At 39.6% G+C, this 26607-nt stretch overlaps 1 protein-coding gene across 2 annotated transcripts in view; it reads right to left on the bottom strand.

Moving 5' to 3' along the window:
- LY75 (lymphocyte antigen 75) overlaps positions 1–26216 on the bottom strand; it is a 50579-nt gene extending 24363 nt beyond the window's left edge. The window contains exons 1-18 of one of the 2 annotated variants that reach the window (XM_068138782.1): positions 26054–26216; positions 23415–23789; positions 22134–22307; positions 21687–21851; positions 20984–21094; positions 16981–17121; positions 15109–15297; positions 14331–14488; positions 13321–13431; positions 12201–12289; positions 11685–11857; positions 11329–11525; positions 9828–9970; positions 3769–3850; positions 3151–3222; positions 1602–1725; positions 660–695; positions 218–393 (exon numbers count right to left, since the gene is read on the bottom strand). In XM_068138782.1, the coding sequence (XP_067994883.1) occupies positions 218–393; positions 660–695; positions 1602–1725; positions 3151–3222; positions 3769–3850; positions 9828–9970; positions 11329–11525; positions 11685–11857; positions 12201–12289; positions 13321–13431; positions 14331–14488; positions 15109–15297; positions 16981–17121; positions 20984–21094; positions 21687–21851; positions 22134–22307; positions 23415–23789; positions 26054–26150 (2613 nt within the window). In that variant the 5' untranslated portion in view covers positions 26151–26216. Of the gene's footprint in view, positions 1–217; positions 394–659; positions 696–1601; positions 1726–3150; positions 3223–3768; positions 3851–9827; positions 9971–11328; positions 11526–11684; positions 11858–12200; positions 12290–13320; positions 13432–14330; positions 14489–15108; positions 15298–16980; positions 17122–20983; positions 21095–21686; positions 22080–22133; positions 22308–23414; positions 23790–26053 lie in introns of those variants that run through there. The other variant, XM_068138781.1, reaches the window with a different exon arrangement.
- Between the last annotated feature and the right edge of the window lie 391 nt (positions 26217–26607).

Here is a 26607-nt window from a genome sequence, read left to right as displayed (position 1 = left end):
TTTCCATGTTATTAAGGCTACTTTTAAATATAAAAATTCCACTATAGGACTAGCATTAAAATAATTATGCTTCAATGTTTCTTTTCAAGTACAATTATAAACTATTGAGGACAACAGCAAAAAAGAAATGAAGAATTAGCAATCTCTTATACTGGAAAAACTGACAAAATTTCCCCTATACTGAAAAGTGTCTGTTTGACAGACTACACCCCCTTACCTTTTCTATTTGAGACAGTATTGTCCTGAGTTTTGGGTAAGACTCCACGGAGGCTAGATCACTATCATTATTTTGGCAGTAGAAAATAGCTTCCTGGTAGCTCAAGTTTTTATCCGGTACAAACCACAGCTCAGCTCCATCAACAACAAGTGGGGCTCCATGAATTCCAATTTCATCTACACAAAAGAAGTATCACAGACATAAGAAATCAATTCTGACTCATCCTTTCTTTTCCTGAATGTAGTAAGAAATTTCAGATTGATGCTGGGAAGAACCAACACTCCTTACATTCTAAGCTCTATCAGTTTTCTATTGAATTCTATCAGAATTCTACCTCTGTTGGTATCACACAAGTAATACAGTAGTAATAAAACTATTAAGAGGCAGAGAGCGTCAACAACTATATTCACATAGAGGAAGAATACACAGAAAATTAATTTACCTGGTATATACCACTCAGGTGTCTTTGGAGTGCTACCTGTCCAGAGAAAGGGAGACAAAAAAAAAAAAGAACAGGAATAGTCACTTCAAGTTCACCTTCTGACAAGACTGTGATAACCAATAACGAAAGTGATAAATTGTATTCAAGTATCTTAGGATGAATGATGGAAAAAATAAAAGGAGAAGGAAATTATACATGTTCAACAGTTTCAAATAAGCTGATGAAAAAATAACAGAATCTTTGTACACCTCAGTCTTAAACATCTCTGAGTTTTTTCCTCACAAGTGAAATACAAGTGGCAGAGTAATATAATTACCTGTATCTTCCCACAACAATGAAGTTTCATCTCCTGAAATGCCTTTTAACAAACAGCCAAACTGGGTTGCAGCACTTTTCATACCACATTTTAAAACCTGGCCGTGCCATTCTTTTGTATTCTCACTCCTCTGTCTCAATACAGTGAGGGGATAATACAGCATTTTACCAGAAGGCTAATTCACCTAAAATTGAAACAAACTGTGCACCCAAGATATCTGCGCTCACATAGTTATAAACATCACTAAGAAAAATCATAGAATCAGAAAAGTCTTGTGTTGGTAAATTAAGAAAAATCCACAAATGCTGCAACTCAGCAACTTCTATCAACTTCCCTAATGAGAAGCCACTTCTTGCTTCATGGGTCAAGAAATAACATGGGAGCACTGATATTGCCTCTTCCTCACAGTTATTTTCCAATGTATCTTTGAATATTCCAAGCTCATGTCTTTTTGTATGTGACACATGTAAGACATCTCATGCACTGTCCTCTTAACAATTCAGAGAGGAAATGGTAAAATATTGTTTGCAAAGCTTCTGATACTGGGTAATAACAGCAACTCAGTGGTAATAAATCATAATCTCTTTCATGTGAGGGTAAATGCCATGGATGTAACTGCAGTTTACCTTTTGTTATCTGGCAGACCCATTCAAGTTTAGCTTCACAGTCAAAAGGCTTGAAGTAAAATTCCAGGTCTCTGCCTTCATGGAAATAAAACCTCCAAAATGATCTCCGTGAAAACTGAGAGGTCTGTAAAAAAGCAGGAGCAGAGAACTGAGTTGGTATAGCAGAGGCCTCTGAAATGTGAAATGAAACTGTATTAAAAGGTACTGTATCAAAGTCAGGATATTTCACTGTGGTGTTAGTCCCACAGTTTATTTCATATAAAAATGAGTAAACACAACTGTAACTCTTGCTAGGCAAGTTTGTGAAGCAGCTAGGTAAAGGGCTCAAGGTCAGTCCACACAGAGAAGTCTGTCACTGTTGCTTCTTTGTTTTTTTTGTTTGTTTGTTGGGCTTTTTTTTAAGTTTGGTTTTTTGGTTGCATTGGTTTGTTTTTTTTGTAGTGTACAGGATCTCATCAATGCTTATTACTGAATTATCTGTTGCAACTTCTTGCCCTTAAAGGATTCTCATTTCTGCTCAACAGAACCATCTGAAGAAATAGAGAAATAATCTTTCTTATTTCTAAGATTATTTCTTACAACCAATCTTAAAATATGACTCCACTCTTCCTGATCTCCCAAATAAGGAGAACTTTTAATCACTTAGTGAAAGAACATGTCTATACGTAGCAAGTAGAGGATGGAGATTATTATATTCAGTGACCCCTTCCAACTGCTCTCCTTGCCTGAGATTTTTAGTAGCTTAATGCTGACAGCTACTCAGCCTGGGGTCACGAATACGGGAGAAGATAACGAGAGGAAATAGCCATGAACCGAAGCAAAGGAATGTAACTATCCTTTTCTTCAATAAATCCTAAAAGCAGAAGGTGTTCTAATTAGATTACAGGAAGGGATGGTATTGGAATGATCTTATAAAAAGTCAGGTGATGCTTCAAAAAATTTTAAAGTAATTTGAAAACTCATGCCATCAAGACTAAATTAAGCAATGAAGAAGAGTCAGGAATTACGCAGAGGCATAACATTTTGAATTGGAAACCAACAAAGCACATACGAGTCTATTTCACAGGTAAACAAAGAAAACCACACAATAAGCACAAACACTGCCATTTTGGTTACAGCACCCCCGTTATAGGTTTCAAATATTTTCTTAGATTGCAGTTCAGAAAATATAATCTAGATGTTAAATTTCTGGTAGGGCTCTGTTTGCTTTTTTGTTTCAGACTACATTACATCCTTCAGTGTTATGTGTAATATGCAAGAGATACATAGTGTAGCATTATGCAACAGACAACAGCATTGTTAGTAAAATACTTTATAGTTCAAAAGAAGTCCTATGGAAGTTTAGCATTAGCACAGCATTCTGTTCATAAAAAAAACCTGCTTGGGTAAGTGAAAACTGATAATAAGCGTAGACTGATAAAGGGAACACCAGCAACTTTTTCACTATGCAAAGAAAACACCTCAGAAGTCAACCTTAATTCAATACATATCTGGGAAAAAATGTAAAATATGCATGTTTTTGTTAAAAAAAACAACCTTGAAAACTAACCTTTAGTGCAGCACAGTCTCTTGTATCATACTCATCTTCCATATAATCAAGTGGCATAACAACACTAGTTACCTACAGGACATACAGGATGAAAGAATGATTGCTTTATAACTGCTTTTGCTATGGTAATCCCCAGAGTGAAACAGTCAAACCTGAGACCCCATTACGCTTATCACTATTAAAATATGTATTAAATGCCAGTTACTGGATCAGTTTTAAGTTTAGGTAACTGGTATGACATTTCAGGCAAATAAACCTATTACATTGAATAAGATATTTTTGGAGAAGTCTCACATGTCAAGGAAATTAACTGATAAACCCTACACTCTGTGGTGGCATGAAGACATTTCATTCTGTCCACTAGCTCCTAGATGTTTACTAGTATAATTCTGTTAAACTAATTTAATGCAATAGGGACAAAATCAGGTTAACCTTACTAAAGAAATGTTTTTAATTGGAAACCTGGCTGGATGGCAGTTCTTAAGTGCACCATCTTCCTCTGATTTATTCATCTGATGAAGGATCTGCTATATTTTAATTAAAATATTCATCAATTTACATTTAATCCAAGCTGAAACAAATCAGGACAGGATGCTTCCTGGTTAGAAGTTAACTTACGGGTTTATCATCACTCCATTGCCAGGTTCCCAAAGAATCTGGACTCCTCTTATTCATTCCAATCCATACCCATCTGTCATTGCTGTAAATAAACAAGATAAAATCTTCAGCTAGACATATAGTTCAGATCTGATTTATGTTATGGCATTACTTAGGATGAAGCAACAAACCAAAGGTTTACTTCTGCAAGTTGTAGCAGTTCAAAGAGAAAATAGGCATATTGGCTAGGTTAATTTCTGTACTTTTCTCTTAAGAGCTGTAGGTTGTTTTTCCATGCCCACTAACTAAATCAAAAAATTCTTTTGTTTGCAGCATCACCACTTTATCAGTTGCCACCTGATATAAAGGTCTCTTATGTACACTTTTACTCCAGAATCATACCCACAGTGATTATTTGGCTTGCTCTTCTTTCTCTTGCCCATCTCAGGTCATCTCCCTCCACACCATCAGCTCAAACCACAGGAAAACATCTACCAATGCAGACTAACTAGCTCCATATTTAATTTTTCAGTGATACAAATGAACTGAGCATGGCTGTGTATTTCAATTATGCACCTTCATAAGAAGTATAAACAAGCACATAACAGCACTGACTCCAATGCTTGCATTAACAAACGGCAATAGAAATTTGACTCTGTTTTACAGAACTAAAGTCAAAACTTTCTTTTTTCCTAGATTTCACTTGTTTGGTTTTCATAAGCCAAGGACATTTAAATTCAAGATTTCAGCTGTGTTCCAAGATAAATAGTTGCCTCCTAAAATGGGTTTACACTGTAAATACATAAATCTGCCTTTACTGTAGTCTTTACTACTGCTTACCTGTCTAAAGTTACTATTAAAAAAATTATGCATGTGCAAATCAAACTGCAAGCTAGTTTTGTATCGCAGCATCTACTTCAGGTTGTCTAACGGAAATACTAAAGTACTGCTGCCACAGCAGAGGGCTCTTGTAAAATTAATCCATAAGCTCATATTGTATCAAACACAGGGAACGAATACAGATTATATGAGGAAATGGGAGTTTAGGTTATTAACAAGAATTAATTTCTTGTCTAGCCGTGACAAAAAAAGACAGGGAAAAGACATAATTATTCTTTACAATATCTCAGGAGACTACACTCCAATAAGAGAAGTTACTTCAACAAAAAGTCTGAAAGAATGGCAACTCAAAAACAAATTTAGGGTCAAAATTGAAAGTGATGTCTGACCAGCAGAGGTCAGAGTTTAGAAAAGGCTCCCAATAAAAGAGTGATGACAAAGTCATTTTAAGACAGAACATGGGAAGTTTATGGAAATAATTTTATGACATGGAGAGATGGACTCAGACCTTACCTGTATAAGCAATATTATGAAATCAGAGGCCAAAGTTAAGAAATTCTTTAGTAAGACTATGCTACTACTTTTCCACCCGGCTCACTGTAATGATGCTAAATTGAGCCTAAAATAGCTGATAGTGCAGCACCAACAAACAGCTCATCCCAGAGGACATGGGCTAAGTACATGAAATCCACAGACAACAGCATTTTATTTGGTAAGGTTCCCATCAGAAGAAAAGCATCAGGCAACAACAATGCCCATTTTGGATTTTTTGCCAACTCTAGTATTAATTTCTGTCATTCATGTGATAGTGTGATCCTGGTATTGTGATCTGATCATACTGATGAGTCTTTAGTCTTAGTATCACTAAGGAGCCTTTAAAGAGGCTAAATGCCCTGTATCACTCCAGAGGAAGAAAAACTGTGAGCCAACATTCACAGATGTCAAGCAGCTAAGGGGCTTCTGGTAATCTGCCTTTAGGGTTTTATTTTTCTGTGATTGTTCTTGCAAATTATGAACCACACATTGCCCAACACCCCCCCCCTCCTAATTGTCACCTACAGACTTAGTGTAGCTTAAGCAACTGATCCCCACAGAGGAGTATCTACTAAAAAGGTGAGAGATACTAATTTCAAAAGGATCTGCAGTAATTACCTGAGGAACTGAAGCAATTTTTAGAAGTATTAGAACTTGTATTTGGCTTTTTTGTAAAAAATATTAAGAGAGCCAAGTCAATAATTTGTCCTGCTTATCCCCCAATTTACAATTACTATCCTGCAAATAAAACTTTTTCCAGCTGACTGGGCACTTGGACATCAATACACATTTTTGTTTCTTTTGAAACTATAAAGACGTGATGATGAGCAATCCAATAACTGCTACACTGTTCTTGATAGCCCTTTAATCTTATGTAAAGCCCTTTGAGAGCCCTCTGAAATTATACTATCATCTCATCACAGAAAAGAATCTAACCAAGTGTTTAAGATAAATAAGAATTGACTCCTCTACTGCAACTAAGCTTGCAGGAAGGAATTTGCTTGTACTTTAAGTATTTATCCCCTCACTTAAAAATATTTAAAATCCATCCTATGGACTGGTATAAAAATCTAGATTATCTTGAGTTTTAAGCTAAAAAATAGGTCCAGTTTGTGGTTTACAATGGACTCCACGTTGATTAACAATTAAAGACTACATCTCCAGTAATCCCTACAGAACACCAATGGCCTTTCCTTCACAAAGAACTAAAACTTCCATTAAAAAAAGTCAGTGTTGTGCAGGAATAGAGAACTACAGTTTAGATCAATGTTAAGGGAATATAAACCAGTAACTTTTCTATTGTCATCTTCTTACTGCTGAAATCAAAACCAGGATTTTTTTTCCTGTCCCTTATGTCAGTTCCAACACATGATAAAGAGCCTAAATGAAGCTGCTGTGGCTTGGCGTTCAACCTAGTTCTGGACAAGAAGTAACAAGTACATGTGGGTCAACTCCCTAACAGCGTGATTTAAGGCATCATTTAATCCCTAGTAATGTTGGCCTAAAAGCATATATGAAGTCCATTTGACCTCTACCTCTTCCCTCTGGAACAGGCTGCTGCCATTAGCTGAATCCCCATCCAGTTAATCACCTACTCTTTAGTGGAAGAAAAAAGCAGCTGTATTAATGGAATTACTACAACTTGCACCTCAGCTTTATAGCTGTTTTGACCAGTGTGTTCAGAATAAGATCATTATTTTCTTTCAAACTCATGTGTTAGTGAGGCTTTCTAGATTTAGAATAATTACAGCAACAGAGTTGTGCATATAAAAGGCAACTGATTTCTTTCCAGTAAGGTGTCCTCATTGAAATGTTATTTCTAACCAAGCCAAGCTGTTAGTCTCCTCATGTCCAGAACTGCTGCCAGCTATAAGCTGCAGAAAGCTCACAAAAACAACCCCAAGAGAATGGAAGTAACAGTACTGGATCTATTCTGCCTGTATCATGTTCTTAGAAGTGAAAAGAGGTTATCTCCCGTTTCCTATAGGCAGGGGAAGGTTGGCAGGCAAATTTTATTTTCCTTTCCAATGGCAATCACCCAACTTGGCTGCAGCAATTCTAGCTCTCATTTGCCTCTAAGGTGGAATCTGAGTAAAGAACAGAATGGACTAGGCAAGCTGCCCTTTTCCTGGTGAACCAAGCTAACTTTTGCTAACATTTAAAAACAAACAGCTCTGAATGAGTCACCAGACAACTGTGCAAAGGGAAAAAAAACCTGAAACCAAAGAAGCCAAGGTGTGGCTCCTTCCCCAAGCTGAAATAAGTGCACTGAATTAATAGTTTAGGTCAGTGTTTGCACTAAGTGCAGACAACATAGACAAACCACATGCCAGCATACTTCAGCAGCTAATCACATCTAACATTATCTAAGGATGATTTCTCCCAGTCATCTAGATTATTTGCTCTTGGTGAAATAAATCCCTTAGTTTCTTCTTTCCTTTCTCAAACAAGATTATTTTCAGACAAGCTACCCTTGACTTTTGATCTCCAAAATACTCTATATACTCCCTCAGAGTAATTTAAAAGCGTAACTTAAACACTTCATTAAATAAACAAACAGCATTTAAAAGACTTGGGGCAATACTAAATGTCATATATCTGTTCAAGAAGTTCTGCAGTGCTTTAGAAGGGCCTAACCCTGATGAAAACATTGTGGAATGGGTTATATTTGACATATACAGTCACAGCAACACTGACTGCAAAGTCAGTTTATAATGGGTTCAATATATTAACCCTTACTTACGTACTGGGCTTATACCACCCCTTATTTAAGTTCTGGTAGAGTAATAGTGAAGTACCAGGACTTTCCCACCAGGCTAAGTTTAAGCCTTCTGAAATAAAGGAACTGCAGTAGCATCATATGTCAGCTGACTTTCTGGAAAGACAGAAAAAAATCTCTACCTTTAAACTCCTAACTAATTATAGTTAATGGCCATTTGTTCATAAGTCAGAGGTCTGCAAACTGAAAACTAGTCCCAAGTACTTGTAGGAAAATAAAATCAGTTACTCTCCTATTCATGTTTCATTGTACATTAGGTATACTAAACCAAAATTTCTAACTGCAAAAGAGTGTAAGATGATCTACAGCTAGTGCACTAGTTTTTATTTCAGGGTCTTTAGTCACTTCAGCAAAGGAATCACAAGTGGCTTTTATACAAGCTATGCCAACTATATATAGAGTACACAAGTTTGGTTTTGTCTCTTATTAACACAAACATTGAGTAATTTTCATTACTTGTGCACATCTAAAGTAGTTCACTGGGTTTTCAAGAAGGCACCTCTCCATTCATCAGATTTGAAAATTCAATGACAGTGTTGTACATTGGCAGCTTCTGAAAAAAATCCTGATTTAGTTCATTGAGGAAAAAGATCTAGATCATGCAATTGTCAGCATTTGAGCTTAAGCTGGCAAAAGTACTGAAAAAACAGGCTGCCAATCAAAAAAACCAACATATTACACAAGGATCTGACACCACAGCAATGCCTAATAAAGCTTTGCAGTGACAGTTCCTTTGATTAAAAATAGAGCCTTAGACTCATAAACTATGTAGCATTTAATTTGTTGATACCAAAAAACTCAACACACCCATCTAATGCCCATCTAGTGTTATTGCAGTTATGCCAAATGGGAGTTGTGCCAACCAGACTGCTGGACACCACAGTATTCATGTTTTTAAAAGACAGCACCCAGTTCAGTCAGGAAGCATTTAATGAATAAAGATGAGACTTATCTGAAAAACTGAAATAATAACTCATCTCTGAAGAATGTATCAGTAAATACAAATTAATGTAAGGTAAAGGGCTTACAGCCCTGAAGGCCACCCATGTTCTGGGCTGTATCAGAAGAAGTGTGACCAGCAGGACCAGGGAGGTGATTCTCCCACTCTGCTCTTGTGAGACCCCACCTGGAGTACTGCATCCAGTTCTGGTGCCCCCAGCATAAGAGGGACACGGAACTGGTGGAGGAGGTCCAGAGGAGGGCCACAAAGATGATCAGAGGGCTGGAGCACCTCCCCTGTAGGGACAGGCTGAAAGTTGGGGCTGTTCAACCTGGAGGCTCCAGGGAGACCATAGAGCAGCCTTCCACTACCTGAAGGGGGCCTACAAGAAATCTGAGAAGGAAGATAAATTTAGACTGGATATTAGGAAGAAATTCTTCACAGTGAGTGTGGTGAGACACTGGACCAGGTTGCCCAAGGAAGTTATGAATGCCCCCTCCCTGGAGATATTCAGGGCCAGGTTGAATGAGGCCTTGTGTGACCTGGTCTAGTGGAAAGTGTCCCTGCCCATGGCAGGGAGGTTGGAACTAGATGATCTTTAAGGTCCCTTCTAATCTAAACCATTCTATGAATCTATGAAGTTTTGCACAGCAACAACTACCATCTAGTTGTGCAAAAATTCAACATAAAGAATGAAACTTTGTAACAACACAAACCTAAATTCAAATACTGCAAAGATGCTCAAGCAAATCTCCCTCTTCCTGTGTTCCCTCTAGCAATGCAAAACATTTGCCCAAGCTGTACTCCCTTGACATTTTCCAGGAAGGCAGTGACACGACCAGCAGTTCAAATGCCACATCTAGCTGTTTTTACTGTGGGAAACAGGCACCACATGCTGTCTCATACTTGCCATTTGGGGTCAGCAGCAGCATTTGCAATCTACCGAAGAATGCAACCGAAATAAAACTTCAAGTGCAAGTCTGTTACCTGATTATTTTTCTCAGGATAGAATGAAGTGCCTTGATTTCTTCTGAGTGACTAAAACTGGGCAGATGGCCTCCGAGTGCTTCACAGAACCTTTCTGCCTCTTCCCAAGTCCTAGTTCGCAGCACTCTTTCACTGTGGAAGAACTTCACAACAGCCAAACGTCAGAGTACAAAATTACACAAGTGACAGCATTTTTAAAACATTCCTGAAATACTCAAATATGGCCACCCTTGGTAGGAATGAATAACTGGCATTTCCATAGGGAGAGCACTTGACTTGTCAACAATTATTTTTTTTTCCAGTTTGTTTGATAACAGACAGACTCTGAAGTTCAGCTGACAACATTTAGTTGAAATGCAACATATTCCATATGGCAGATTTTCTGTTTCTCTTTACCAGAAAGACTGTAGAAAACAACACTCAACTCATTCCAAACCTGCAAGCCAATTTATAGGTTTTAAGAGATGTTGTTCTTTCAAATTTATGGTGAACTGCAAAGCTCAAAGTTCACTGAAACCAGGACTCTGGGTGCCGCAGGGTCCTCTTCAGCACGCTGTCTGCTGTCTCTACCTATCAGGAGTTGCGCACTTTGCTCATACACCTCAGCTAACATGTCCACTTGATCCCCTTGACTTCAGTCTAAGTCAGTTCCCATCAGCTGGATCTCTCTGAACATACACGCTGTGCTGGGTCACCAAGAGTTTTGGAGAAGTTGCCAAGGCCAGCTGTCACATCTTATCAGCTATGGGACAGCTATGTTTGCACATCAGATAGACCCATCCATCCCTTTTGGATCCCTGCCCAGAGTCTTGTTACTCAAGCTGGGTTTCCCCACTTTGCCACATGAGCTGTTTACAAGACATGTCTCACTGCAGATACTGAGTCCAGATGTAATGAGTAAGCAAGCCAATGAATAGCCTCATCTTTAACCTGATTTGACTGTCAACAGGAGGGTACAAACCTGCCCTTCTAAAGAGAAACTTGTTTAAGCCATCCCAGCTAACAGTTTGCTTACTTCCACTATTTACTTCAAAAACAGTGAAGTACAACTGAGGCTGAACTTTTCTGACAAGTATATCCATATTCCAACCATAGAAAATATTACCTCTCTTATCTACATTCTAAGAGTACTGAAAGGAAAAGGACAAGGAGAAATGATGCAAACACTTTCCTCCCCTATTCAGGTGTCTCTGTGTGCTAGATGATGGCAGGCAGGTTATCAGACAGAAACGACACCTCCGTCTGCTGCCAAGAACACAGCTTAGCTCTGATGTGCAAAGCTGACCACAGAAGGTGCAGACAGAGGCGTACTGTGTGTTTCAGGAGTCAGCAGAGGAGGATGCATGAGAGTATCTGGAGACAGTCAGCATGAATTCTTCCTCCCAGTGCAAAACATCTTTGAAAAACCCTTCAGAGCAGCTGTAAGTCATGAAGTATCTAATCACAATCTTGCTGCAAGACAGTAAAGAATAATTGGCATCTAATAGGAAAAACATTTTACCTTGTAGCAGGCAAGGCCAGATCCATTGTGCCACCCAGGAGGACAGGGATCAGTTGGCTTTGGGAGCACTTCTGGCTCCTTAGGCAGTCCAATGTATTTTTTGCAGACAGAAAATGCTTTAGTGGTTTTACAGTCCCTAGTTTCCCACTTTCCAAGAGACTTTCCACTGGGCATAGCCACACATCCTCCCGAAAATTCTAAGATTTAAGTTGCCAAAGACAAATTTCAAGTTACTGGCTGGTTTTGAAAAAATCCAGATTTGTGAAACGATTTTATTTTGTGCTTGGAGCTCTGTAACATGGAACTCCAATGCTTGCTTAATATAAAATGATTTGTTTTTTAATTGTTAAAGTTACCTGGTTGCAAGGAATTCCAGTTAGTGTACGTCACAGGTTCAGTTTTCTCTCCATCCACTAAACCCCAAGAATATATTCCTGATTGGCTAATATCCTGCAAACCAGTCCAGAAGTATTTTTCTTCAACTTTGGTGTGTTTTCTAATGAGACTGTTTATAAATTCTTGCTCAAATCTGAAAATTCACAGATTAATTTGAGTCAATATTTGATATATATCTGAAACTACAGAGACAATGTGAAAACCAAGCATATTATTAGACGAGTAAGATCAAGTGGTTGTCCAGGTAGCCATATATCCACCGTGGGGTCCACAGGCTGGGAATTCACATATTTCCAAGGTGCTGCACTGTAGCTTTACCATTGTCACACCATGGAAAACATGGGCTGCTAGTTCTCTGCAAAAGCAACTCTATCTCTGTTTTTGCTTTAAAAGTCACTAATTAGCATACAGAGGTTTTCATCTGACTGTATCTTCAGGATTGTACTGTAAAACATGTCCATAGAGATGTGCTTTACCTGTTCATCACTGTAAGATTGCACTGTGCTCCGAACGAAACTTCTGTTTTATAGACCTTGTAGCAGTAGTTTCCATGTCTTTCCCATCCCTGGTTAGAGAATGAAAAAGATATTTCCACATCACAACCTAATTTAGCCAGTATCTACAGAAGAAAATAAATCATTGCTAACACTGGTTGCTGCCCATAAACTGGCACAGCATACACAAGAAAGAAATTAAATGCATCACATACAAGGTCCAGTATCATCAACTCTCAGATTCATAGGTCTAAGAAATAATGCAACCACAGGAATGAAATACACCACTGTTTTAGCTGGATTGTGCAGCGTCTTCTGACTGCTTATGTGCATTCAGAGAGAGAAACACAAGGGCAACAGCTTAGTCCCATTCAAAACAATAGGAGTTTTCACGCTGTTCCACCAATGGCAGAATTCAAATAGAGGAATAATTAGAGGGCATCACTGGTGTTTTTTCACTTCTGAAAAAACATTTTAAACTGGAAATGTGTGAACTTACAAAATTTCTCTCTTATTCAAATCTTTTCCCCTGTATTTATGCTGAAAAATCAAGAACATTTGTGTGTTACCTCTTTGCTAGCCTAGCAATGCCACTGGTGTCTGAACAGCAGAGAAAGCTGTAACTGTCCAGGCTGTCAGCCTCTGAAGAAACCCCAAGGTTGTGCAGAAACATAGATAAGGGGTAAACATGTTTCCTCCCTCAGGCAATATGCCACATAAAACTGAATCAAAAGAACTCAGAAGTAGTTAGCAATACCATCCCAAGATTGTTCCGAACAGAAAAGACATCTTTTTAAACCTTGTTTATACTGTAATATGTTATACTGTAAACCAGAACAAAAAACTAAAGCAAACAAAAAACTAAACAAAACCCAAAACAAACAAAACACCAAACCGACCAAAAATCAAACCAACAACATATCCAGAACCTGCTTAGGATAATCTGAAATTTGGCTCATGCTATATAAATGTCCTTTCCAGATAAAGTGTTCCACAGATTCTATTGCATGGGCAAAAAAGAAATGGGACATAGAGGAAATAAGTGATTTTATTCAGGTTTCTGGACCATGTGAAAGTAAAAGAAATACAGACTTTCTATTACCTCTTCCAATGAACAACTTTTATCTGATTTTGTTTCATTCAAAATCTCTCCTTTCTTCTTGCACACATATTTCAATTCTTCTTCACAGGATTTCACTTTCCACTGTCCCAGCTGTGAAAAGGAAAAGAGTATTTAAATTTCAAAAGTCTTTCGATTTCCATAGTGCAGGGGCTGAGTTTGCATGAGAAAGCAAGCTATAATGCCTCAGGCAAAAATATTAGGGGCAGGAGGCCCTGGGTTATATGCATAGGTGCATGTTTGGAAAGGAGAAAGAAAGCTGACAAATTCTGAGATTCTGAATTAAATCTGAAAATGGAAGAAAAGGCCAGCGTGGTGCCAACTCTCAGATCACAGAGGGAATGAGTGCAGGGAGCATGTGTGCTCAGCTTACTGCAGAGGTGCAAGGAGGCAGCTCAGAGGTATTGGGCACATGAGGTCTACTGACAGAACAGCAGGCAGACGTTTTGCCTACTTTTTTATCTAATCTGGGAGACTGGACGCAGCCTACTTCCATCTCTGCTCATTTTTGTGACCTCTCACCCACTGAAGCTTCTGAAATGTATCATCCCAATGTTTGTCCCTTCTTCTCTTACCAAGGTATCTCATGCCCCATCCTCAGATAGGGCAACCCAAACTGGTCCTGGAGATGACTAAAGACAGCATTTCCTTTCAACAGTTCAGCCCACATCCTTCCTAGCACTCTGCCATAGACAGGCACAAATGCAGTAACCCAGAATGCAGACTGACAAGAACAACTGACTGGCCAACAGCAGTGACAGACAAAGCTGCGAGCAGTATCTTCCATTTTTTGCAGCACACATTAACTAAAGGTCAGCTAAATAATGGTAAGAAGTTTGCTTGTAGAAAAGTTAACATCTGCATTTTAAGGATTATTCCAAAGATAAAATCAGTTATCTGCTTTACTCCTCCTCTTGACTTTCACACATATCAATGTTGCCTCTACCACGATGGGAAAAAGAAACCCACAAAATTCAGCACTGTATTCCTACCTCGCCTGAATATGACACACAGTTCGGAGTGCTGTTAAAAGGAACTTTTGGTTCATTCTGATCCCAGTAAGTAAAGACCACAGCTGAGTGATCCGACCATTTGAACAAGGTTGGTACATCTTCATTCCTGAGACCCATCCATATTTCCTCTTTAACATCTGCAATTTAAAATGAGGACAACACTGTGGTTTCAAAATAAAATTCAACTTAATTGGAAAGGACTATGACATCAGCAAAATTAGGTTCCTATCACTACATTGCACAGTATAAATCCCACAGATTATTTTTTTTCTTACAGCAAGAAAGGGCATTTGAGGCAAGTACAATATATTCTTGTTATTTTGTTTCTTAACTTATATCTATGAATATTAGTAAGTTTCAGAGAGAAGATGATAAACAAAAAAAATAAAACTCCAGAGAAGATGAGCACATAAGCACAAAAACTCAATCAATTTAATTTTTAGAGTGCAGACAAAGAAATAAGAATAGAGGTAACATTTATGAGTTCAGTGATTCAGTAGTCAAAATATTGCAACTAGGTAGGTTACCACAGTAAAGACAAACAAATAAATAAGAAACATCAAACCAAAACAGAGCTAACACAAAGTGCCCGGACCCAAACAGCAACACTTGGCACTAACCTGTGTATAATCTCAGTGTTAACACTTTCATTTAAAAGCTAGAGGTTATGGTAACCACATACTAGAACATGAAAAACACTTTGCAACTTATGGTGCGCAGCACTTGGTACTTGTCCTTTACAAGTATCTCAGCTCACCATTATGAAGCTTTGTAACAACCAGTTCTACATCTGCTAGTGAATGTATGCTGATGAGGTTACTCTTATTTGCTTTGCACAACTCCTCTGCGGTACTCCAAGATGCCTGGTTGTTTAACAGCATGTAGCAAAAACCATTGTGAGGAAGCCAGCCCGAATCACAGCGAGTATCCAAGTGTCTCCAAAACTCTAATAGTGAAGAGAAAGAGAATTAGTCTTTTGTTTTACACTAGTTAGCGCACCAAGGTGGCATTTTGTACAGGCTTTAAATCTGGCAGCACCTTAAAAACAGCCAGAATGCAGCAATCAGAATGTATTCACCTCTCTTCAGCGCTAATGATTTAAGAAAGGGTCACAGCTTAGTCAAGCAAGTAGACTTGACAAAGTAGCATTATGGGGATTTGTAGCATTTTGAGGCCATGAGGTAAACAGAAGGAGAAAGAAATTGGAGGGATTGAAAGTAAAAAGCTGGGAGGCAATACATTAAGCTGGTTCTAGCATAACTGAAAGGTTCAGAAGTAATTGAAAGCAAGATTTCAAAAGCTGTTAAAGGCAAACAAAGTTATTTCATTGCAGGACAGCAGCTTCCAGTAAAGTTGCTTGTTTTCTTCCAGTAGGGGTTTGCACTTTTGTAAAGCCACACATAAGACCAATTTTGAACAGCCTACAATTAAACAAATGCTTAGTTTTAAACACTTCTTTCTTCTGAAAATGAAGATACTCAATAATTCAACAGGGTTTAATGTATGCTAATAAAAGTATCTATTAATAGCCTTTCTGGTTCAAAACACACTATAAAATACTCCCAAGGAGTTCGGGGTTTAATTAATACAACACTGAATAAACACTGGTAACAACTCCAGATACCTTGCTGAGGAGCCAGAGAACAGATCAGGATAATTACTTGACAACTAGTTTTCAACAGGTAATTGATGACTAGTTTTCAAGAGATCACTTAAAAATTTGAACCAATCTGAATTTAAACTGCTTACTCTCTTTTTTACCTCAAAGGCACACACCTCTCCTGAGGGAGCTGGAAGGAACATGCCTTAGCCAAAGGCACTCCATGACACCACCTCCACAACAGTGCTTCACCCCTCTTACCTCCTAGTCCTCCCCCCAATCCAAGGACAATAACCTTCTAGCAAAAGCTGTCCCATGAGAGCCCCACAAGCCTAAGCCCAGGAAACTCAGTAAAGCCAAAGCACACGTGGAAGAACAGGGCACACATGTGGGAAGAGTTGGACATCCAGGTGTAGGTAAATGGCCAAGAGCATGGAAGCAGTTTGGTATCACAGCTGGACACTGTAAAATCTGAAGGACTCTATATGTGTGTGTAGAGAGAGGAAATTAAATATCTTGTAAGAGCTGTTATGGATCCCATAAAGATTACACACTGGGCAAGCAATCAACTCCTGCACTCTGATTTCCAGTGCTGGGCCTGGTTTCCAAAGGCAGTACTTCTATCTGAATTCAACAGAGTTTGACCCAAGCCCTAAGTAGGTCACATTTTATGTCAATACACTCCAAGAATGAGAGAAATGGGCTTAAAGAAGAGATGTGAAGGTTTAAGGGGCAACTGCCAGCTCCAGACTTTCCGTTACACACGAAAAGAAGGCACAAGCCACGGAAGAAAATGTGATGAAAAGGGCAGGACCATGCTGAGAAATGCTTTTTGTGTGAATGAGAAAGCTGCAAAAAATTAAAGCTGTTTGTGATGCATCATCTTGACACTGAAGATAGAGAGTTTGCTTCTGCTCTACTTAAAAGCTGTTGTAAAAGCATTTTGGCAGAGATGCCTGAAAAGGCTTGGGGAGGAGAAAAAAAGGACTCCATAAGTGAGCTTGTACAAAAAAGTACAAGCTGTCCTACCTGGGAGGCTTGAAACTTCATCAAGTGACTTCTTGCAAATATACGGAAGTGGAGTTCCACAATGGTAACTCTGCCACTGACCTGAGGCAGCATTCATCACCACACAGCTAGTCCCATCCAGTGGGGACAAACTCTGCATATCTATGGACAGGGAAAAATAAATACAGAAAAGTTATCAAGCAGTAAGGTAGTGACGAGTTCTTTTTTTTCTACTCCTTTTCAATACAGGAATAGCATACTTGGCTTAGTACAGCACCTTGAAGAACATAACTTGCTTTGAATTAAAACACCTGTCCTGCCATGGGTCTCACAAAAGTTACTTGTAAGACAAAGTTTCAGAATCAAGGAATCTGGACTTCTTTTCCAATGTTTAATCCCCGAACCAGGAGGAATGTTCTATTTACAATACAACAGACCCTTGGCTGAGCACTTTCCCAGACCAGAAATATCTCAGAAGACAACCCTTTTTGCATGTCTCAGCTTCCTGTGGCAGTTCGTGTTCAGCCCCATTCCAAACACAACTCTACACTCTTTCTTTCAACGCTAATCATAACCCTCACCTTAACAGAACCTGGAGACAAGGCCCCAAATGATGAAAATGAGGAAAGGAAAAAGGAAAGAGGAAAGGAAAAAGGAAAGAGGAAAGGAAAAAGGAAAGAGGAAAGGAAAAAGGAAAGAGGAAAGGAAAAAGGAAAGAGGAAAGGAAAAAGGAAAGAGGAAAGGAAAAAGGAAAGAGGAAAGGAAAAAGGAAAGAGGAAAGGAAAAAGGAAAGAGGAAAGGAAAAAGGAAAGAGGAAAGGAAAAAGGAAAGAGGAAAGGAAAAAGGAAAGAGGAAAGGAAAAAGGAAAGAGGAAAGGAAAAAGGAAAGAGGAAAGGAAAAAGGAAAGAGGAAAGGAAAAAGGAAAGAGGAAAGGAAAAAGGAAAGAGGAAAGGAAAAAGGAAAGAGGAAAGGAAAAAGGAAAGAGGAAAGGAAAAAGGAAAGAGGAAAGGAAAAAGGAAAGAGGAAAGGAAAAAGGAAAGAGGAAAGGAAAAAGGAAAGAGGAAAGGAAAAAGGAAAGAGGAAAGGAAAAAGGAAAGAGGAAAGGAAAAAGGAAAGAGGAAAGGAAAAAGGAAAGAGGAAAGGAAAAAGGAAAGAGGAAAGGAAAAAGGAAAGAGGAAAGGAAAAAGGAAAGAGGAAAGGAAAAAGGAAAGAGGAAAGGAAAAAGGAAAGAGGAAAGGAAAAAGGAAAGAGGAAAGGAAAAAGGAAAGAGGAAAGGAAAAAGGAAAGAGGAAAGGAAAAAGGAAAGAGGAAAGGAAAAAGGAAAGAGGAAAGGAAAAAGGAAAGAGGAAAGGAAAAAGGAAAGAGGAAAGGAAAAAGGAAAGAGGAAAGGAAAAAGGAAAGAGGAAAGGAAAAAGGAAAGAGGAAAGGAAAAAGGAAAGAGGAAAGGAAAAAGGAAAGAGGAAAGGAAAAAGGAAAGAGGAAAGGAAAAAGGAAAGAGGAAAGGAAAAGGAAAGAGGAAAGGAAAAGGAAAGAGGAAAGGAAAAGGAAAGGAAAGGAAAGGAAAGGAAAGGAAAGGAAAGGAAAGGAAAGGAAGGAAGGAAAGGAAAGAAAGGAAAGGAAAAGGAAAGGAAAGGAAAGGAAAGGAAAGGAAAGGAAGGAAAGGATTAGGAAAGGAAAAGGAAAGGAAAGGAAAGGAAAGGAAAGGAAAGGAAAGGAAAGAGAAAGGAAAGGAAAGGAATGGAAAGGAAAGGAATTAGGAAAGGAAAAGGAAATAGGAAAGGAAAGGAAAGGAAAGGAAAGGAAAGGAAGAAAGGAAAGGAAGGAAAGGAAAGGAAAGGAAGGAAAGGAAAGGAAAGGAAAGGAAAGGAAAGGAAAGGAAAGGAAAGGAAGGAAAGGAAAGGAAGGAAAGGAAAGGAAAGGAAAGGAAAGGAAGGAAAGGAATGGAAAGGAAAGGAAAGGACAGAAAAGAACAGAACAGAAAAGAAAAGAACAGAACAGAAAAGAACAGAAAAGAACAGAACAGAACAGAACAGAACAGAACAGAACAGAAAAGAAAAAGAAAAGAAAAGAAAAGAAAAGAAAAGAAAAGAAAAGAAAAGAAAAGAAAAGAAAAGAAAAGAAAAGAAAAGAAAAGAAAAGAAAAGAAAAGAAAAGAAAAGAAAAGAAAAGAAAAAGACCATAATCACAGAGAACAACTCAGTCTTCAGCCTTCCTTGCAGTCCATTCCCAATGGTACATTTTGGGTTTCTCTTTGAGAACCTGTGCAAACCGGAGCTTTGTGCTACACAGAGCACCCCAGCTCCTCCTGAACTGAGTCTGTTTAGTCTCACATAAGAAAGGCTTGGGGGGGTGGAGGGGTGTCTAAGTTCTTCATGGGAGACTACAACAGAGACAGAGCTAGGATTTTCAGACATGCACAGTGAAAGGACAAATAATGGGCAAACTTGCAGCTGGTAAAATTCCTGTAAGGTGCCAGGAAATATTTTTCTTAAGAAGGGTAGTACGCCTGTCATGACTGCAAACTAAATTATGCGACTCTCACTCCGGATAGCCTAGTGCCTAGCTCTGCATTAAGAGCCATACAGCATTATCACAGCTCCAGAAAGCATAGCCAGTAGTACAAGCAGCAGCATGGTCCCTAGCCTTTACAAAGGAAAGACCACATTTGGAAAACCTCACAGAAATTTCTTAGAAAAGCTTTCAAAGAAGTAACAGAAACCACTTCTTATCTTTTCTCAGAATTCATAATTGCAGCACTATTCTAGAAACTGAAGGGAAAAGAAGAATTCCACTTTAAAAAGGTCAAATGCAGCTTGAATAACAGAACAATATTAGCTTCAGTATTCTGATTATTATTCCTACAGGATTCTCATATATGCACAACCATGGCATATATTTATGTGTATACTACAAATAAATACTGGAAATTCCCAATAACTCTCACCAATTGTACTGGGAATTGGGAGTAATCAGGAAAGGCTTTTCAAAGGTTTATACTTCTTTAATCTTCATCTTGGAATTTAAGCAACATTGGAAGTTCAAAAACACAGTTAATCTTCTAAGTAATGTCAGTCCACATACATCAGTAATTGTAATACCTGAGGGAAATCAGTGCCATTCTGTCAGTGTGAGTTGAAATTTAGCAGTGAGGAAAGCTGTGGATTGTTTCCTACAAATGGACCTCAAAGATACCATATGTAAGTTTTACTTTTTTAGCAATTAATCTTATCACCCACAAATACAGAACAAACACAGAAAGATTCACCAGCTAAGAGGAAAAGATGCTCCCAGACTTTTAACAGGAATAGAACAAGGATATTTTCATGAAGCCCAATAGAGAAGGGTGTGCTAGTTTTGGCTAGGACTGAGTTAATCTTCTCCATAGTAGCTAGTATGGGGCTATGTTTTAGACTTGTTCTGTAAACGGTATTGATAACACACAGATGTTTTTGCTGCTGAGAAGTGCTTGCACAGCCATGGCTACTTCTGCTTCCCACAACAACCCACAAGAAGCAGGTTAGGGGTGAACAAAAAGCTGGGAGGAGACACAGACAGGACAGCTGGCCCCAGGTGACCAATAGGATATTCCACACCACAGTTGTCATGCTCAGCTTATAAAGCTGGGAGAAGAGGAAGGAGGAGGAAGGACATTTAGAGTGATGATGTTTGTCTTCTCAATTAACTGTTATGTGTGATGGAGTCCTGCTTTCCTGGAGATGGCTGAACACCTGCCTGCCAATGGAAAGTGGTGAATTAATTCCTTGTTCTGCTTGGCTTACCTGCACAGCTTTTGCTTTACCTATTAGATTGTGTTTATTTCAACCCATGAGTTTTCTCACTTTCACTCCTCTAATTCTCTCCCCCATGTCACTGAGGGTAATGAGTGAGGAGCTGGGTGCTGCTTAGCTGCTGGCTGGGGTTAAACCACGACAAAGTCGTTAAAAACCCCACAAAAACAAACCAAGAAAAAACAATGTAAAATACTAGTTAGTGCTGTGAGTATTGTTATCAGAAAAGTTGTTACCTGGATGCCAGTTGAGAAAATTCAAAGGTTTGTGATCTGACCACTGCCAACCTCCAGAAACATCCAACTGATTTAAGCCAATCCAAAAGATCTCAGCAACACCATCCTTAGCTGGAGATGAATATTTTTTTAAAAAGAAAATTAATATAAAATACTTATCCTTTACTGGTCTCATTTAAATTAAAAATGTGATCTGAAAGGGCATGCTTTTGAGGAAAGAAAGATTGCCTCTATAATCAGACATGCAAACTTTGCTGAACCGAGAAGGAATTCACCCACACAAGTCTTCCTTCCCAGTGCATTCATAACTTTGTCCTTTGGTTTTATATTCCCAAAGGCACACTGATAGCTCCTCCAGGCCAAGTGTAAACATCAGTGAGGGTGATTTCATAACAACAAGTGGGTGACAGACTGCTAAAACATCAACTGCCAGTCTGGCCTCTATTTGAGATTTTCGGGACACTCCTCATTGCAAATATGAGCAACAGTTAACTACTTTAATGAAATCACACAGATAAATTTATAAATAACCTCTGAAGGGAGATTAGCATCTTGGTTTTGCTACACAAATGAAAGCACCAATGCATTTTAAGTACAATCAACTTTTAATCCAAAATTTTATGACAGATACCAAAATGCTATCTTCACTTTATGTTCATTTGTCAAGATTTTCTGATATACATACTTGAGTAATTTCACCTACCTTGTATGTAACTTAATTCAGATGCATCCTGGATGCTAAGTAAATCTCCCCCTTGCCTTTGACACGAAATATAAGCTTCCTTCCAAGAAAGAGCAGACTGTGTATTAAACTGGTAGCAACTTTTAGATCCTGGATCACGTTCCCACATATCATGACAACCACTCTCTGTTTGAAGGAAGCAGAAGGTACTTGTAACTACAACTATACTGAAACATCATGAAAGTTTTGAAAGAAAAGTTAAAATATTGTAGGTCTATCAATTTTTATGTTTAGATTGGTAATCACATATACTGCAGAGTAGGTGTGTGCTGATTGTCCTGTTAATGCTGCAATAGGAAAGAACCTACTTTTACCCAGGTTAACAGCAATGTGATGGAGCAATGTGGAGTCATACATACATGAAGTGACAGAATGCTTTTTGAACATCTATTTAGAAATCAAACATGCCTGGTTGTAAGCAGATTCCCCATTTTCCATCGTGAGAATAATCTTCAGACGTGGCACACCATTTCCCACCCGTGTGCATTTCATCCTGAATGCAGTCATGATGCCATGTCTTATTATACAGAAAGGGAAACTGACAGGGTTTGCCATAGGAGTTCCCATCTTTGGTATAAACCTCTGCAAGAAAAAGAAATATTAAAGACATAGATATATGTTGTCTAGGGGAAGAAGGACAGGCAAATCAGTATTACTGCTTGTACAGACAGAGTTAACTTAAAAACATGCAAATCACACTTGTGGTCTTAAAACTTCCTATCATTGTTATAGATAATATAGAGCAATACCAAAACTGAAAGAAATGAGAAGGAAATATTTTTCTGCACTTTTCCTTCTGAGTGAGGCTGACACAGCACAAATTTGTGTCCCCTTTCCTAGTAAGTTAGGGATAAATACACTGTCCTGTTGAAATATAGGTAGTTTGCACAGAGTACTACAGAACAAGGTTCTAGTAATCAATACATACAGGAGAGGGAAAACACTTTGAACTGGAGACTAATGGGCTCGTCAGACTGGTCACTTCATAGAATCAATCATAGAATCAACAAGGCTGGAAAAGACCTCAGAGATCACCAAGTCCAACCTATCACCCAACACCTCATGACTAACTAAACCATGGCTTCAAGTGACAAGTCCAATCCTTTTCTGAAACAATTCAAATAAAATTAAAATTCTGCTTTTAAATACAGTAAAAAAAGTTTTCACCACATCTTCCAGTAAGCATGAGATTTCAGATGAGACTGGATTCCATGGCAAGCAGACAGACTATGAGACCAAAGCAAATGTTCCTGCTCCTGTTAGTCCAACAGGCTGCAAGCTAGCAGCATGCACTGAATCTGACTGTACAGGCTACCAGCAAAGAAAATATCCTCAAACCCTGCTAACAGCAAACTTCGTATCACTGTGAAGCAGAAAGTGTCAGTTCTGATAGAAGGTGGCTGATATTTCATCACTTAATAGGTTCTCACCAAAATATGGAGGGAAGGATTTTAAAACGTTAAGGAAGCCACTTGATAACACAATTTCTGCCATTGTGCACATTTGTCTGTTATTACAGTTAAATTTGTACATGATTCTCAGTATGTCTCTACAGCAAAATATGATATTGCTTTACTGTTTAGTCTTTTCATATCATTAAGAATTTGTTGGCACAGACATATGTGAAAAGTCCCTTAACACACACACACAAGAAGGAAAAGAGATACTCCAAACCCTGTGCAAACTTACCATGGTAAGGATACCGACAAATATCATCAGAGGAACTGCCGCTTCTCCACTGGTCTGTTGCATTTATGCTTGCAGTTACGTAATTGCCCTTGACAGTCACCTTGTACTGAGATGCACCAAAGATGGAAGCATCAGCACATCGCCACCACAGCATTAGTTCTGAGTTACAATCAACCATCTTCAGGCGAGACAGGGATTTGGTGAATATATCGAGTCCCAGGCACTGCTTGGACCCCAAATGAAAGAGGCGATTCTGGGATACCCATTTCCACAGAGCTTCACTTGTCTCCTTGCAGTCATCTATCACTATCCGTGAGTTTTTCACTTGCATGCACTTCTTCAGTGTGTCATGGCGAATGGTAAAAGCATTATTGCCTGTATAAGAATAAACAAATATCCACATGGGTATGATTCAGTATCACTTTCACAGGAAGTACATTTTCACAAGTGTAATCACATTCAAGACTACTAGAAAAGTACAGGAACTGTTGTTTATATGTTATATCATCTCTTTTGTATATGCCACACTAAGGACATTTTCCTGCTCTTTAGTGAATATTCTTTGCTCCTGGAGGGAAGGAAAAGGGCTCTAAGTTATTATAAAATGAGGGGAGATTAAATGAGGCAGTTTTCTAAGTCAAAGTCTACCAATGAGAACTCCTCCTTTAATTTTAACACATACTGACTGGATCAACCCTTGATTAATTTGCAAGCTTACTGGGTACAGAATCTTGTCTTCACGTTTATCTGCAAATGCAGTAATATACAGCAGATACCATAAAATATAATTCATAATAGTTTTCACTTTGTAAGTGATTTTATTTTTTTAAAAGTGAGTATCATCTATGATATACAAGCATGATAGGCTCATGAATGAACCAGCTTGTGGGTGCAACTGCACCCACAACTAAACTAAACACCCATAACTAAAGTAACTGGCACTGCTTTTGGAAGAGAATTAATATCCCACCAAAGATACCACACAATGATCATGAGTACAATTTTCAAAATGATCCAGAACTTTAGTTTCATTTTCAGCTGTGACGTGGCTTCTCATTAAAAAGGAAAAAAAACAACCAAAACCCACAACAGCTGACAAAGCAGAGTACACAATTTAAAAAATATGGATCACCTTACTGATATAAGCTGACACCTCTGCCAGTACATCTTTATGACAAGTGGCAGCAGGTTTAAGCCAATAGAGAAAAAAAAAAACCCTAACATTATTTCTATGCCACAACAGAGATGGGCCCACAGTATAAAACTTCTACTAATCAGGCTGAAATGGATCTCAGTTGTCCAAGACCCACAAGGCTATTACACTGTTTAAATAAGGAATCTGCTGAGTAGTGTTTTGCATTTAATGGTAATGCACTGTCAATCACATTCCTACTGGGTTGGTTTTTTTAATATGACTTAATAATAGGTTTGGCTGAACAGCAAGGAAAATATTCAGTGATGTTATGCTGGGAATTTTACCACTACTTCCCTGTATACTTGTGAATTTTCCACTGCTGAAGTGCCAAATAGTATCTAAATAGTACTGAGCTGGTCAAACTGTGAAGCAGAATCTCTTAAGTCAGCTACCTACTGGAGTGACTTTTTCTAAATAGCACATTTCAACCATCTGTTTCATCCTCTCTGTGAACTAAACAAGAAATTTTAACAACCAATCCTGCTTTTGTGGCATCTTTTTACCCTGTACTTTTTCAGCACTGTATCTGCTGTTTATTGTCCCCTCTAGGCTTGTTAGTTTCAGTTTCTTGTAACACTTTATTTGCCGTCCCCCAGGTCTCTTCCTTCCTCATTCTTCTTTCACTTTTTTCCACACAGCCCTCGTTCTGGCATCAAGAAGAAAAGCCCCTCCGCCCCCCTCAAAAATAATAAATTGCTGACACTATCTGACCAAATCCTTTTGTACAGCAATTTATCAATACACTCTTGCCATTAAGTTTTACCTGACATCTTGTCACGAAACCAAGCCTGGTTACTGCGACACGATGTGAAAATATTAGAGGTGTAACTATTTAGCAAAGAGCTAACCTTGTTTCCTAGCAGCTATCACCAAACCAGCGGCTTTGGCTTGCAAGACTCTGGTCAACGTGGAATTTTTCCACCTGGTTTCTGGAGAGCAGGGCAAGCCTCCTCTTTCTACAAGTAAAAGTGACGGCTTGACGCCCTGCAGGGGACCTGGCCGAGTGCGAGTTATTTCTCCTCTGGAGGTAACAGGCCAAAGGCCCGCTTCCCTCCCACCGCTCCGCACCGGCCCGGCACTGTCCCAGCTCGGGGGCCGCCCACGACACCGAGGGCACGAGGAACGTGGCACTCGGGGGCGGCGGGGCAGCGGCTGCCTTCGTGACGCCCCAGGCTAAGTGCGCAGTCTGGGAGAGAGGTTTGAGGACTTTTTCCCCCCTTTTCCGCTCCTCCTTCTAACTTTCCCACGTTGTTTCAACACAGCTGGACTTTGCCATCCAGTGCGACACCCGGAGGTGCCGGAGACTATGGGGGGCGGAAGGCCTGTCACCGTCCCACCTTCGCCCTCTCACGCCCGCCGAGGCACAAAAGGGCCTTCCGCGCCCCGTGTGCCGCCCCGCGCCCGCGCAACGCCTGCCCCCTCCCAAAGTGGCCGCTCGGCTTACCTGAGGTGTGCTGACGGGCCGCGCAGCAGGCGAATAGGCAGGCGAAGAGCCAGGCCAGGCCGCAGGTGGCCAAACAGAGCCCCACCGCCCGTGCCATCCTCCCGCCGGGCGCAGGCTGCGCGGAGCGGGAGCTCCGCTGGGCTCACACTGCCTGAGCGTCGCGCCCGCCGCCGGCTGGCCGGGACAGCGAGCAGCCGGTAGATTGGCTCGCCTCGGACAGCGTCACTTGTTGCCAGGAGGAGAGCGGCGGCAGAGTTTGACGGGAGGTGTGGGGCGGGGACGGGGCGCTGGCCAGGGCTGCTCCTGCTAGGAGGTTACTGCCGAGGGGAGAGAACCACAGGGAAGGGGAGGGAAGTCGCAAGTTCGAAAATAAGAGTCAAGATGAGGAAAGCAATTGGGGGAAAGGAAGGGAAAAATACGACAGAAAAAAAAAAAAAATAAAGGGAGGGGGGGAAAGGGCAGCTGAAAAGTGAAGGAAAGAAACAAAGGAAGAAAAAAAAATAGGAAAACCCGAGGGAAAAAGAACAGATATCCAGACCTAATTATGCCCTGGT

Source organism: Melanerpes formicivorus, unplaced genomic scaffold (genome assembly GCF_026170545.1).
Source record: "Melanerpes formicivorus ecotype bairdi unplaced genomic scaffold, bMelFor1.0.p_v2 SCAF_5, whole genome shotgun sequence".
Taxonomy (NCBI): domain Eukaryota; kingdom Metazoa; phylum Chordata; class Aves; order Piciformes; family Picidae; genus Melanerpes; species Melanerpes formicivorus.
The sequence above is the reverse complement of the archived record's forward strand: the minus strand, read 5'-3'. Positions and strand labels throughout refer to the sequence as shown.